Here is a 14,131-nt window from a genome sequence, read left to right as displayed (position 1 = left end):
TGCCTTTGTTTTCGATGTTAAATCCAAAAAAAATTATTGCAAGACTGATGTCATGGAGCTTACCACCTATTTTTTTTCTAGAGTTTTATGGTTTCAGGTCTTACGTTCAAGTCTTTAATCCATTTTAAGTTTATTTTTTTGTATGGTGTGAGATAGTGGTCCAGTTTTCCCAGCCCCATTTATTGAAGAGACTCTCCTTTCCTCATTGCATATTCTTGGCTCCTTTGTCATAAATTGACCATATATGCATGGGTTTATTTCTGAGCTCTCTATTCTATTTTATTAGCCCATATATCTCTTCTTATGCCAACACCATACTATTTTGATTGCTACAGCTTTGTAATATAGTTTTGAAATCAGGGAGTGTGATACCTCCAGCTTTGATCTTCTTTCTCAAGATTGCTTTGGTTATTCGGGGTCTTTGGTTGTTCTGCACAATATTTAGGATTTTTTTCCATTTCTGTGGAAAATGCTATTGGCATTTTGATAGGGGTTGCACTGAATCTGTAGGTTGCTTTAGATGCTATGGACATTTTAACAATACTATGCCTTCTAATCCATAAGCACAGAATATCTTTCCATTTATTTGCATCTTCTTTAATTTCTGTCTCACTGTTCTTATACTTTTTGGTGTACAGATATTTTACCTCCTTGGTTAAATTTATTCCTTAGTATTTTATTCTTTTTGATGCAGTTGTAAATTTGATTTCTTTCTTAATTTCTCTTTCTGATAGTTCATAATTGGTGTATAGGAGCACAACCGATTTTTGTGTCTTGATTTTGTATCCTGCAACTTTATTGAATTTGTTTATTAGTTCTAATGGTATTTTGGTGGAGTCTTTAAGATTTTCTTTATATAATATGACATCTGCAAACAGAGATGGCTTTACTTCTTCCTTTGGATGCCTTTTATTTCTTTTCTTGCCTAACTACTCTGGCTAGAACTTTCATTCTTATGTTGAATAGAAGTAAAAATAGTGAGTATCCTTGTCTTGTTCCTGACCTTAGAGGGAAAGCTTTCAGCTCTTCACCACTGAGTATAATGTTAGCTGTGGGCTTGTCATATATGGCCTTTGTTATGTTGAGTTATGTTCCTGCTATATCCAGTTTGCTGTGAGTTTTTATTATGAATGGACGTTGAACTTGGTCAATGCTTTTTCTGCAGCTATTGAAATGATATGATTTTTATCTTTTGTTAATGTGATATGTCACACTGATTTGTGGATGTTCAATCATCCTTGCACCCCTAGAATAAATCCCACTTGATCATATTATCCTTTTAATTTGTTCTTGAATTCAGTTTACTAAATTTGTTGAGGATTTTTGCATCTATGTTCATCAGGGATACTGATGCAAAGAAGGGTATGTGTGTGTGACAGAGAGAAAGGGAGACGGAAGCAGAGTGAGCAAGACAGAGTGAGCTAGACAGTAAAAAGAGCTAGTAAGCTTTTGAAATCTCCACAGGTTAAATTTCCACTGATGCCTGAGCTTGGTGGAGCAGCTCACAAATGATTGAGTAACTACTGTCTAAAGTAAAGCTCATAGAAGAAGCAGAATTCAGTAGCTTCTCCTAAGGCAACACCAGGTTTGGGATTCTGGTCCAAGATGCCGACGTAGGAGGCTCCTGAACTTACCATCTCCTACAGACACAGCAAATCTACAGCTATTCACGGTATAATTACCTCTGAAAGAAGTTCAGAAACTAGCTGAATGATTCCCACACGTTGGTGAATGAAAAAATACACATATTGAAATGGATCTTGGCACACTCTCAGCCATTGGGGGCCATTAAGAACAAAGAAGATGCCTGGGATAATCCCAAAGGTCTAAGAGACAATGAAGATCTCAGGCCAGGCTGAAAGATAAGGCTCATCTCCCATGAGACCAGATGACTGTACTACTGTAAACTACTGTAAAGAATCTGAAAAAAAGCTACTACACCAAATAAGCTTAGCAACATCATTAGATTAAAGATAAATATGAGAAAAATCAATTGAGAGGAGTTCCACTTCCAGGAAGATGGAATAGAGCCACATTTTTCTATGTTTTCCAGCAAGCAGAAAATAAAAACCCTGGACATTATATATAAAACAAATATAAGAAGATTCTGAAAGGTGAAAAGGAGGTAGGCCACAAAAAACCTTGGGACCCAAGGAAGTATATGATGGCAAGTTCTCTGGGTTTTATTTTTGCCTTGTATATCTCAGACTTGGAGCTAAAGAAAACAGTAACTCATGTCATATGATCTGTCAATCCCACTCCTAGACATATATTTGGACAAAATATAATTCAAAAAGATACATGCACCTCTATGTTCATAGCAGCACCATTCACAATAGCCAAGACATGGAAACAACCTAAATGTCCATTGACAGATTAATGGATAAAGATGATGTGGTACACATACACAATGGAATACTACTCAGCCATAAAAAGAATGAAATAATGCCATTTGCAGCAACATGGGTGGACTTAGAAATTATCATACTAAGTGAAGTTAAGTCAGAAAGAGAAAGACAAATACCGTAAGGTATCCCTTAGAAGTGGAATCTAGAATATGACACAAATGAACCTATCTATGAAACAGAAACATACTCACAGACATAGAGAACAGACTTGTGGTTGTCAAAAGGGAGGGGACATGGGGGAGGGATGGATAGGGAGTTTGGGGTTAGCAGATGCAAACTATTATATATAGAATGGATAAACAACAAGGCCCTACTTTATAGCACAGGGAACTATATTCAATATCTTGTGATAAACCATAATGTTTCAAAATATAAAAAGAATGTGTATATATGTATAACTGAATCACTTTGCTATACAGCAGAAATCAACACAACATTGTAAGTCAACTATGCTTCAATTAAAAAAAAGAAAGAAAACAGTAACTCAGAAACACCAGTGTGTTTAGACAACAAAAGCCCAACAAAATCCTGCTCTCTCTAGCTAAAGCATCAAGAAAAGAACAGAATGGTGAGAGAAAAAACTTGTAGACACTAAACTCTCTACTCCAGCCAATACCACAGAAAAAAAAATGTGGTGCTACTTCCACCCATGCCAGCAAAGGCCAAGTGGGGAGTCTAAACTTCCTCCATCACCAGGCTTTAACAAGGCAACGCAACCCCAACAGAGTGGTGTTAGAGAAAGTGAGTCCTGGGAACCAGGACTTTCATCACCAGTGTGTGGAACAAACCTTCCTACCACAGTGTCAGTGGAGACTCCAAAGGGAATCTGGACTTCCACTCCTGCCTAACAGTAACGAGGTGATCTACCCCTTCCCCTCCCTGCTGCAGTTGTGTGTGAGGAGCCCTAGGGGAGAGTAATGATTTTCACCATGCTCCACAGTAACAGTGGAGGTCAACTGGAGAGCAAAGTGGTATTAGTGAGAGCCTAGTGGAATCTGGAACACCAACTTTTGACCAGCGAGTAGCCCCTTCCTTCCTAAGGTGTCAACTGGAGAAGAATGGGTAACCTGGACTTCTATACTCATAATAAGATGGCACACCTCCTTATCCTGCTGAAATCAGAGAAAGCCAGCTAAAACAGAATGTATAAATAACATCCAGAGTCTCATAATACCCCAAATATCCAGATTTCAATAAAAAATAATCTGACATACCAAGAATCAGGATGACCTCAACTTGAATGAGAAAAGACAATTACCAGATACCAAACCCAAGATGACAGAGATGTTAGAATAATCTGACAAGTTTTCAAAGCAGCCATCATAAAGTTCTTCAAAAAATCATTAGGAAGATGCTTGAAACAAATGAAAAAATAGAAAGTCTCAGAAATAAATGGAGGATAACGAAGAACCAAACGGAATCTTTAAAAGAACTGAAAAACATAATAACCAAAAAAAAAAAAAAAACTTAATAGATGGGCTCAAAATCAAAATGGAGGAGACAGAGGAAAGAATCAATTAACTTGAAGATAGAATAGAAATTACTCAATCTGAACAGCAGAAAGAAAAGATACTAGAAACAAACAAACAACAACAACAAACAAACAACAACAACAACAGAAAGAAGAGTCTCAGGGATCTAATATTTGTCTCATTGGAGTCCCAGAAGGAAAGGAAAAAAAAGGACAGGTCTTCAAAATAACTATAAGAAATAATGGCTGAAAACCCTCCCAAATTTGGCGAGAGACACAGTATACAGATTCAAGAAGTTTAATAAATACCAAAAAAAAAAAAAAAAAATTCAAAGACATACCAAGATACATCAAACTTCTGAAAACTAAAAGAAAATATATTGAGAGCAGCAAGGGAAAAATAACACCTTATATTTATGGGGAAAACAATTTGAATGTCAGCAGATTGATCATAAGAAACCATGGAGGCCAGCAGGAATTTTTCATGTTCTGAAAAAAAGAACAATAAGCACAGAATTCTATGTACAGTAAGAATATCCTTCAGAAATAAAGGGGAAATCAAGCCATTCTTAGATCAAATAAAACTAAGAGAATTTGTTACCAGCATACCTACTCTAAAAGAATGGCTAGAGGAAGCTCTCTGAACAGAAATAAGATGATAGAAGGAATCTTGGAACCTCAAGAAGGAAGAAATTATGATGTTAATAGTAAAAGAATGGGCAAATACACTTTTCTTCTACTACTGTCTAATTTATGTTTGACGACTGAAGAAAAAACTGTAACTGTCTGATATGGTTCTAAAATGTACATAGAAGAAATATTTATACAATTATATTACAAACAAGGGAAATGAGGAAGGGTGGGTAAAGGGACATAAAGGTAGGTAAGGTTTCCATACTTCAGTCAAGCTGATAAAATGTCAACACTAGCAGACTGTGATTAGTCATGTATTCATAATGTAATACCTAGAGCAAACACTAAAAAGCTACACAAAGTGATGCACTCAAAAACATTACAGATTAATCGTATTGGAAATCTAAAATATTCAAGTAACCACAGGAAAGCAAGAAAAAGAAGAAAAATGAAAAATAGAGAATAGAAAACAAAATATAAAATTGCAGATATAAGCCCTAAGCATTGATAATTACATTAAGTGTAAATGGTCTAAATACACCCAGTGAAGAACTGAGATTGACAGAGTGGGTTTAAAAACATAACCCAACTATATGCTGTCAAAAAGACACTAAAGTCAAATGTAGCTATATAAGCAGATTGAAATAAAAGAATGAAAAGTTACACCATCAGTACTGAATGCTTCTCCCCTAAGATCAGGAACAAGTTGTGGACACCAGCTCTCCCTATGCTATTTCAACATGGTACTGGAAGTCTTAGCCAGTGCAGTAGGAAAGGAAAAGGAAAGAAGAGGCAAACAGATTGGATAAGAAGAAATAAAACTGTCTCTATTAACAGATTACATGATTGTCTACACAGAAAATCCCACAGAACCTACAAAAATATTCTCAGAACTAATATGACAGTTCAGCAAGGTTACAGAATACCAGATAAACCTACAAAATACAATTTTATTTCTATACCATGAACACATAGGTATCAAAATTAAAAACAATACCATTTACAATTGACCCCAAAAGTGAAATATCTGTGTGTAAATCTAACAAGATATATATAGGACTTTTATATTGAAAACAACAAAACACTGATGAAATTAAAGGAGATCTAAGTAAATGTAGAGTCATACCGTGTCCATGGATTAGAAGACAACATAATAAATACACCAATTCTCCCCAAACTGATATACAGAATTAAAATAATTCCTAAAGAATTTCAGCAAGATTTTTTTGGGGTAAATATGTGATTTATATGGAAAGGCAAAGTAACTAGAATGGCTAAAATAATTTTGAAAAAGAAGAATAAGATGAAAGGAATCAGTTTACCCAATTTCAAGACTTACTATATAGCTACAGTAATCAAGACACTACGGTATTGGCAAAGGGATAGACATATAGATTAATGGAACAGAAAGTGAACCCAGAAATAGACCCACACAAATATGCCTAAATAATTTTTGACAAAGGTGCAAAAGCAATTCAATGGAGGAAAGAGAGCCATTTCAACAAGTGGTGTTAGAGTAATTAGTCATCCACAGGCAAAAAAAAAAAAAAAAAAGATGAAATTACATCTAAATCCCACATTTTACACATCTTACACAAAAATGAACACCAAAATGGATCACAGACTTAAATGTAAAATGTAAAACTATAAAACCTTTAGAAGAGAAATAGGAGAAAATCTTTGGGACCTATGGCTAGGCAGAGTTCTTAGACCTGATACCAAAAACAAGATTCATAGGAAAAAAAAAATCAATAAATTGTCTTCAACATAATTAAAAACTTTTGCTCTGAAAAAGATCCTGTTAAGGGAATAAAAAGACAAGCCACAGACTAGGAGAAAATATTTGCAAATAAAATATCCAACACAGTACTCATGTCTAGAATATACAAAGAACTCTCAAAAGTCAACAGTACAAGTTAAACACTATTATCTGAACATGAGCAAAAGACATGAAGAGATATTTAACCAAAGATATAAAGGTGGAAAACAAATAAATGAAAAGATGTGCTTGTTAAATGAAAGTACCTTTAGAGACCTAAAGATGAAGACCCAAACTATAAGATGTTAGAAGAACGTACAGGAGCAATATCTTCTTAATGTTGGGATAGAAAAGAATTTCTTAATTCTTAAAAATCACTGTATATATTAGTAAAATGAAATTCCTAGACCTGAAACTCAGGGGGTCACTGAAGGTCCACCACAGTATCACCACCCTGAAAGATCCACCTAACCTGACTTTAATATCTCTATCGGCTTCTATTTCTTTTAGTTCTTTATTTAAATACCGATGTCAATAAATGTAAAGATTTTAAAAGTTATTTTGAGACTCATTCAAACAAAAGATTTCAGGTAAAAAAACTTACATATCCTCCCATTCTTTTTTTCGCTGCTGAATTTTCAGTTGGGCCCTTTCAGCCTTTAATATAAGTTTCCTTGTTTTCTCAATTTGATTTTCCACCATAATTTCACTTAGGGTTTTAGGTCGAAATTTCTTCCCTTTTTCTATGATTGATTCTTCTGGCACACTAATACTCCCACCTGTACAGAGAGTCAACATTTTTTTTTCAATCTTTTTGAAACATCAAAATAAAACTTTCAAATATTGTTTTTAACCTGCCACATTTTAAAAAAATCCAAGAATATAATGAATCTGTAATATATATTATAATCTGCAGTATATATTAAGCAACTACCATGAATTAAATCCCATAAGTATTTTAGAATACCAAAATAAAGAGATCTAAATCACAATTTTTGCTCCTCCGAACCTTATTAAAAAGTTGGTGAGATAACAACTGGAGAACAAGATAATGAATAACAGACCACTGACAGATATTGGGAAGCAGGGAAAGAGTGTCTGTAACATGATGATGGAGGAAGGGAAAAGCAAGTGAGTCCTATTTGACATGTATAATTTCAGGTGACATATACCAACTACAGTGGTCTGTGACCAATCAAAAAACTGGTCAGAAACACACAAATCTAGAATTTAAAAATTATGGGCTTTATCACAGACACATGAAAAAATGCTCAACATCACTAGTCATCAGGGAAATGCAAATCAAAACCACAATGAGATATCACCTCACACCTGTCAGAATTGCTGTTATCAAAAAGATGACAAATAACAAGTGTTGGTGAGGAGATAGAGAAAAGGAAACCTTTGTGCACTGTTGGTAGGAATGTAAATTAGTGCAGCCACTATAGAAAACAGTATGGGGGTTCCTCAAAAATTAAAAATAGCACTACCATATGACCCAGGAATTCCACTTCTGGATATTTTTCCAAAGGGGAAAAACCCCACTAATTCAAAAAATATATGTGCCCCTATATTCACTGCAGCATTATTTACAATAGCCAAGATACGGAAGCAACCTAAGTGTCCATCGATAGGTGAACAGATAGAGAAGATGTGGTATACATATATATATTATACACACACACAATGGAATATTACTCAGCCATAAAAAAAATAAAATCTTGTCATTTGTGACAACATGGATGACCTAGAGGGTATTAGACTGAAATAAGTCAGACAGAGAAAGACAAATACTGCATGATTTCTCTTATATGTGGAATCTAAAAAAACAAAACAAATGAACAAACATAACAAAACAGAAATAGACTCATAGATACAGAAAACAAACAGCTGGTTGCCAGAGGGGAGGGGGTGGGGGGATGAAATAGGTGAGGGAGATTAAGAGGTACAAACTTCCAGTTACAAAATAAATGAGCTGGGGGATGAAATGTACAGCATAGGAAACACAGTCAATAATGTAGTAATAATTTTGTATGGTAACAGATGATAACTAGACTTATCATGGTGATCATGCTGTAATGTATAGAAATATGGAATCGCTATGTTGCATGCCTAGAACTAACAGTTTTGTAGGTCAGTTATACTTCTATAACAATTAATTAATTAAAATAATTGATTTTATCAGTTATCTACTGGGGGAATTACTCTATGTTCAAGTTGCATAGAGATATACTTTGGATATACACACAAAAAAGTTAAATAATATGGATGGTCATATAGTTATAAGCTACCATTTCATTTCATATTTCAAATATATGGCACCATGGAAAAATAAGAGTTTAATGTGGCCTGGGTGGCCACAGAAAGGCTTTAAAGTAAAAGTGTAATTTGTATATATAAAATAGATAACCAACAAAGTCCTACTGTATAGCACAGGGAACTATACTCAATATTTTATAATAACCAATAAGGGAAAAGAATCTGATAAAGAATATAAATATAACAATCACTGTGCTGTACACCTGAAACTAACACAACATTGTAAATCAACTATACTTCAATTAAAAAAATAAAAGTATAATTTGATCTGGATCCCCAAGGACTGGGGAGAATTCAGAGAGGAGAGGAGTGAATTAGTTACTCCATCAGGAACCTGGATGTGGAAGTTTCAGACATAATTAGGAAGCAGCAAACAGGACAATAAGCTAAACGTGCCAATCAAGTAGTATGAGAATGCGCTACTGGAAATAAATTAGGGATATTGTGGAAGGATTAAATATGGGGATAATCGTTTCAGATTTTATCCTAGAGGCAGAAAGAAGCCATTAAAGGTTTCTCAATGAAGAAAGTGGACCAGTATTAAGGTCAGTACTGTATCATGGGCACTAGTCTAGATCTGGCCAGGCTACAGTGACCTTTATCCTTGACTGGGCTCTGCAAGCCATTCCCAAAATTCCTGTCTTCCTCCTACTCACCTGCAGTCACCCTGCAGGCAGTCACAAGAGGCAGGGTGCAGGGATTAGAGGCACTATTTTCACATCTGTATTCTCAGCTCATCACTCTGTTTAAAGCATACGCTCTTGGAAAAGAGTGTGAAATGCTGTGTTCTAGCCCTACCCTCTGGGATGGGGCCCAGGAATCTGGGAACAAACACTGCCTAGGAAAACTAGCATCTGGGGAAATCCTAGATTTAAGAACAGCTGGACATGGGAAGTAAGAAATCCACAGCACCAGGTGCTCTCATCCACTCTCAGTCACATGACTGGGAGTCAAAGGTTCTGCTCACAAAAAGATAATTCAACCTTGAAATTTTTATAAATAGGTATTTAAAAGCCTTCTTGTCATTTAGGTTACCTGTATCTCTCTGACTGTCCTTTCTTCCAGTTCCTTCTTTTTCAAACCTCTCAAATTTGCTCGCTCTTCTCTCTGATTGACTTGGCCGTTTGGATTTGGAGTATTTAGAGGGCTTCACAAGCCTATAGGAGGATATCTTGTGACCACTTTGTATGGCATGAACCACAATAGTATCGCTTTCCAATGAATCACGAAATCTGAAGGAAAAAAGAAGTATTTGCAATCATCACCATTTTAATCATGCTGCATGATTATTACATAATAAAATAAGATCACAATGTACTATGCTGATAAATAATACCATTATATCACGCTGGATCCAAAATTCAACCATGCATATACCAACCCAACAAGGATGTAGTGGAAGTTGAATAGGACTTGGTTAAAGAGCAAGTAGAATTTTCTTCTTAATGAAAATACTAAACATCTCATTATAAACAGTATAATATCATTGTTTTGATAGTATGAAGAGTCAAAAATTTTCAGACAGACTGCAGTTTAAAGGTAAATGGATCATATCAAACTCTGAGGAAATGTAATTCATCTTCCTATTATCTCATTTATTATATATAATATTTCATATATTACATATATGATAGATAGCAGGTGGTGATACATGTATGTACATATTACCCTATTTGTCTCTATAAAAAACATTAAGCTCAGGAATCTGTACTACTCTCCAGTTCAACTTTCTCTTATAGCTCACAGACATCTATCTTTTAAAGGTTCTTCATCAATTTAATTGTTGTTATTTTTTGCTGGTTCACAATTATTCCATCCTTTTATGTCTAAGTTGATTTATAGATTCAATGTAATTCCAATCAAAATCCTAGGTTTTGTTGTGAAAGTTGACAAACTTATTCTGTGCAAAGGACCTAAGCAATATTGAAGGTGAAGAACAATCCAGAGGGTACATAATATCAGATGTCAAGAATAATTAAGGTCTTGTGACACTAGCACAAAAAACAGGTCAATGGAATAAAATGAAGAGTTTAGAAACAGACCCACATATAGGTGGTTACCTGATTTTTGACAAAAGCATCACTACAATCTAGTAAGGAAAGGATGGTCTTTTCAGCGAATGACAGTGTGGGCCAATTGGATATCCATATAGAAACAAAAGACACTTGATCTCTATCTTACACCACCCACAAAAATTACCCAAGATAGATAATGGCAAAACAGTAGAGCTTCTAGAAGAAAACGGAGAATTATTTCATGAATTGGGAATAGGCAAAGATTCCTTAACTACAACATAAAAGCACTAACCATAAAAAGTTAGTGAAAATATTGATAAATTGCAAAGGAAAACACTGATAAACTAAACTTTATTAAAATTAAAAACTTCTGTTCAAAAAGACACTATAATGAGGATGAAAAGACAAGCCACAGAGTAGAGCAAGATATTTTACATGCATGCATACACACACATAGATATGTCATATATACATGTGTCATGTGTATGACGAGACTCATCCAGAATATATAACTCCCACAACCCAATTTTTAAATGAACAAAAGACTTGAGCAAACACCTAACAAAAGAGAATATAAAAATAACCAATAAATAAAGGAAAAGGGACTGAAAATTGTCACTCATCTGGAAAATGCCAATTTAAATCACCCTGAGACACTGCTCCAGAATAGCTGAAATTTAAAGAGCTGACAATGCCCAGTGATGGCAAGCATGAGTGTTATGGGTTGAATTGTGTCCCCCAAAAAGAATATGAAGTCCTAATTCCCCAGGTACCTCAGAATATGGCCTTATCTGGAAATAAGTTCTTAACAGAGGTAATCAAGTTAAAATGAGATCATCAAGGTGGATCCTAATCCAACATGACTGTTGTCCTTATAAAAGGAGAAAATTTGGACAAGCACAGAGGCAATATTATACGAAGGGACACAGGGAGAACACCATGTGAAGACAGAAGATGTACAGTGATGCATCTACAAGCTAAGAAACACCAAAGATTGCTGGCCAAGCCACCAGAAGCTCAGAAAAAGGCATGGAACAGATTCTCCCTCCCAGCTCTCAAAAGAAACCAATTTAGTCAACACGTCGATTTTGGACTTCCGGTCTCCAGAATTATCAGACAATAAATGTCTGTTATTGTAAGCCAGCCTGTCTGTGGTACTTTGTTATGGAAGCCCTAGAAAATGAATACAATGGGAATCAATTGGAATTCTCATACATTGATGATCAGAGTATAAATAAATTGAGCCATTTTGGAGAACTGTTTGTCAGTGTCTAATAAAGCTAAACATGCTTAGAACCTACGGTCTAGCAGTTCCACTCCTGATTATATAGCAAACAGAAATAAGTGCTTATGTCCACCAAAAGACATGCACAAGAATGTCAGCATTATTCATCGAAGCCAAAAAATAGGAACAACTCAAATATCAGCAGTTAAATGGATTAATAAATTGTGGTATAACCATTTAATAGAATATTACAAAGCAATGAAAATGAATGAAGTACTGCTACCTGCATCAACATGGGTAATCTTAGGCATGATACTGAATAAAGAGGCCAGATACAAAAGCGTTCATACTGCAGCTTTCCATGTATATGAAGTTCACAGACACAACTACTCTATGGTGATAAACATTCATCTTTGGAGAGTAAATATTTATCAGGAGGAGGCCACGAGGGAAATTTCTGGAGTGTTATAAAAGTTCTTTTTTTTTTTAATTTTTAAAAATGTTTATTTCTTTTTTTGGCTGCGTTGGGTCTTCATTGCTGTGCTTGGGCTTTCTCCAGTTGTGGCGAGCGGGGGCTACTCTTCGCTGCGGTGCACAGTCTTCTCATTGCGGTGGCTTCTCTTTTTGCAGAGCACCGGCACGAGGCACGCGGGCTCAGTTGTGGCTCGTGAGCTCTAGAGTGCAGGTTCAGTAGTTGAGGCGCACAGGCTTAGTTGCTCCGTGGCATGTGCGATCTTCCCGGACCAGGGCTCGAACTCGTGTCCCTTGCATTGGCAGGTGGATTCTTAACCACTGCGCCACCAGGGAAGCCCCCTTGGCTCTATTTTATTTTTGATTTTCTAATATATACATGCTCATGTGTTAATTAGTTATAAAATAAATAGTTTGTTAAAAACAGAAAGTAAATATGTATGACATAATTTGGTTTGCAAAAAATTTCGCAGACTTAAACTAGGAAGGAGTGAGCTCAGGATATCAGTAGCAGTGACAAGAGGATTCCTTGAGATTTTAGGAGTTAGTAGGCACTTCAGGAGACCTCTTATCTGACCACTTCAATAAAGCCACTGGAAACTACTTTCTTCAAATATATGCTCTCAAACATCTTAACTTGCAGGAAATATGGATCCTACCTATTCTGTAGCTTCATTAGGCCAAGTTGGTGTTTCTCTATTTCCCAAGCTAATTCCTTTTCCACTCGTTGAATTTTATTAGCTGTTTTCCTGTCAATCTCAGCACGAATTTTGGAATCTAGATCAAAATCCTGCAGATAAGTAGATTTGTTCATCAAAATGGGTACTTTTATCAATGGACTTTATCAATCCTATTTCATACATAAATACAGATTTTTAAGGTTTGTCCTCAATTTTATGCCACATCATAACTGTCTAAGTACCATAAACTCTCATTCTAGAAAAAAAAACATACTTTTGATTTTACTGTCACAAAATATGGAGAAAAGTTCCCAGAAATAATTAACAATGATGAAAATACAGTTGCATATTAAAAGATTTTTCCCACAATAAAAACAATGAATGCTAACAGAATATTTGGAGAGTTTACACAGTTTAAAAAAAAAAAAAAAAAAGAGGAACTCTCTCCACCCCAGAATAACTACTATTACATAACCAGCTGGGCATGGGGTAAAAGTTCATGGCACTTGATCATTAGCTGAACCTTCCCTCCCATGTGATGCCCACCTAGGAAAGACAGTAATGTCTTTGGTGTCTTCCTGATATAACCAAGTTCTGGTTGAATATCCTTCACCAAAGGGGCTATTTTCCCCATAAGGATACTTAGGGGCCTCGTGTTTCTTTCCTTCACTCCTGGAAAAATATCAGGGCCTTCATTCACACTGAATTGAAAGTAATTATTCTTTCCAGGTGTGTTGGTGCTTTAAATAATGGTATATGTAAAATGCTTAGCCACAGAACTTACCTCAGTTCTTTATTTTGAATTATGTACCCATATTCTGCAAGTGTCAACACTTTTCTTAGTAAAATAACAAACATCTTTTAACCATTATAAGTCGGTCTTTTAACCAATATAATGAGTTAATCATTATGATTTCACCACAGTTTTTTTTTTTTTTTTTAATATGAAATTGGCTAAGTGCTTCTGGAATTATAGGACTGGGTAACCCATGGGTATAGTCAGGATAATAAATTCTGAGTTTTTATTTGATTAAGCTCTTGACAGTAATTCCATTTAAGATAATGTAAAAAAAAATGAGGAAAAAAAGTTATCACTAGGAGGTAGATGGGTCTTTGCAACAAGTCACAGAAGAAAAAAATTTAATACAAT

At 35.3% G+C, this 14,131-nt stretch overlaps 1 protein-coding gene across 4 annotated transcripts in view; it reads right to left on the bottom strand.

Annotated features, from left to right (window-relative positions):
* Window positions 1–14,131, bottom strand: part of CFAP44 (cilia and flagella associated protein 44) — a 133,807-nt gene that overhangs the window by 37,049 nt on the left and 82,627 nt on the right. For all 4 annotated transcript variants that reach the window (XM_082460119.1, XM_082460118.1, XM_082460121.1 and 1 more), the window contains 3 exons: window positions 12,961–13,091; window positions 9,626–9,822; window positions 6,876–7,050 (listed from right to left, as the gene is read on the bottom strand). In XM_082460119.1, coding sequence (XP_082316245.1) covers window positions 6,876–7,050; window positions 9,626–9,822; window positions 12,961–13,091 — 503 coding nt within the window. The remainder of the gene's footprint in view (window positions 1–6,875; window positions 7,051–9,625; window positions 9,823–12,960; window positions 13,092–14,131) is intronic.

The sequence above is a fragment of the Balaenoptera physalus genome, assembly GCF_965194825.1.
Source record: "Balaenoptera physalus genome assembly, chromosome: 4".
Lineage (NCBI taxonomy): Eukaryota > Metazoa > Chordata > Mammalia > Artiodactyla > Balaenopteridae > Balaenoptera > Balaenoptera physalus.
The sequence above is the reverse complement of the archived record's forward strand: the minus strand, read 5'-3'. Positions and strand labels throughout refer to the sequence as shown.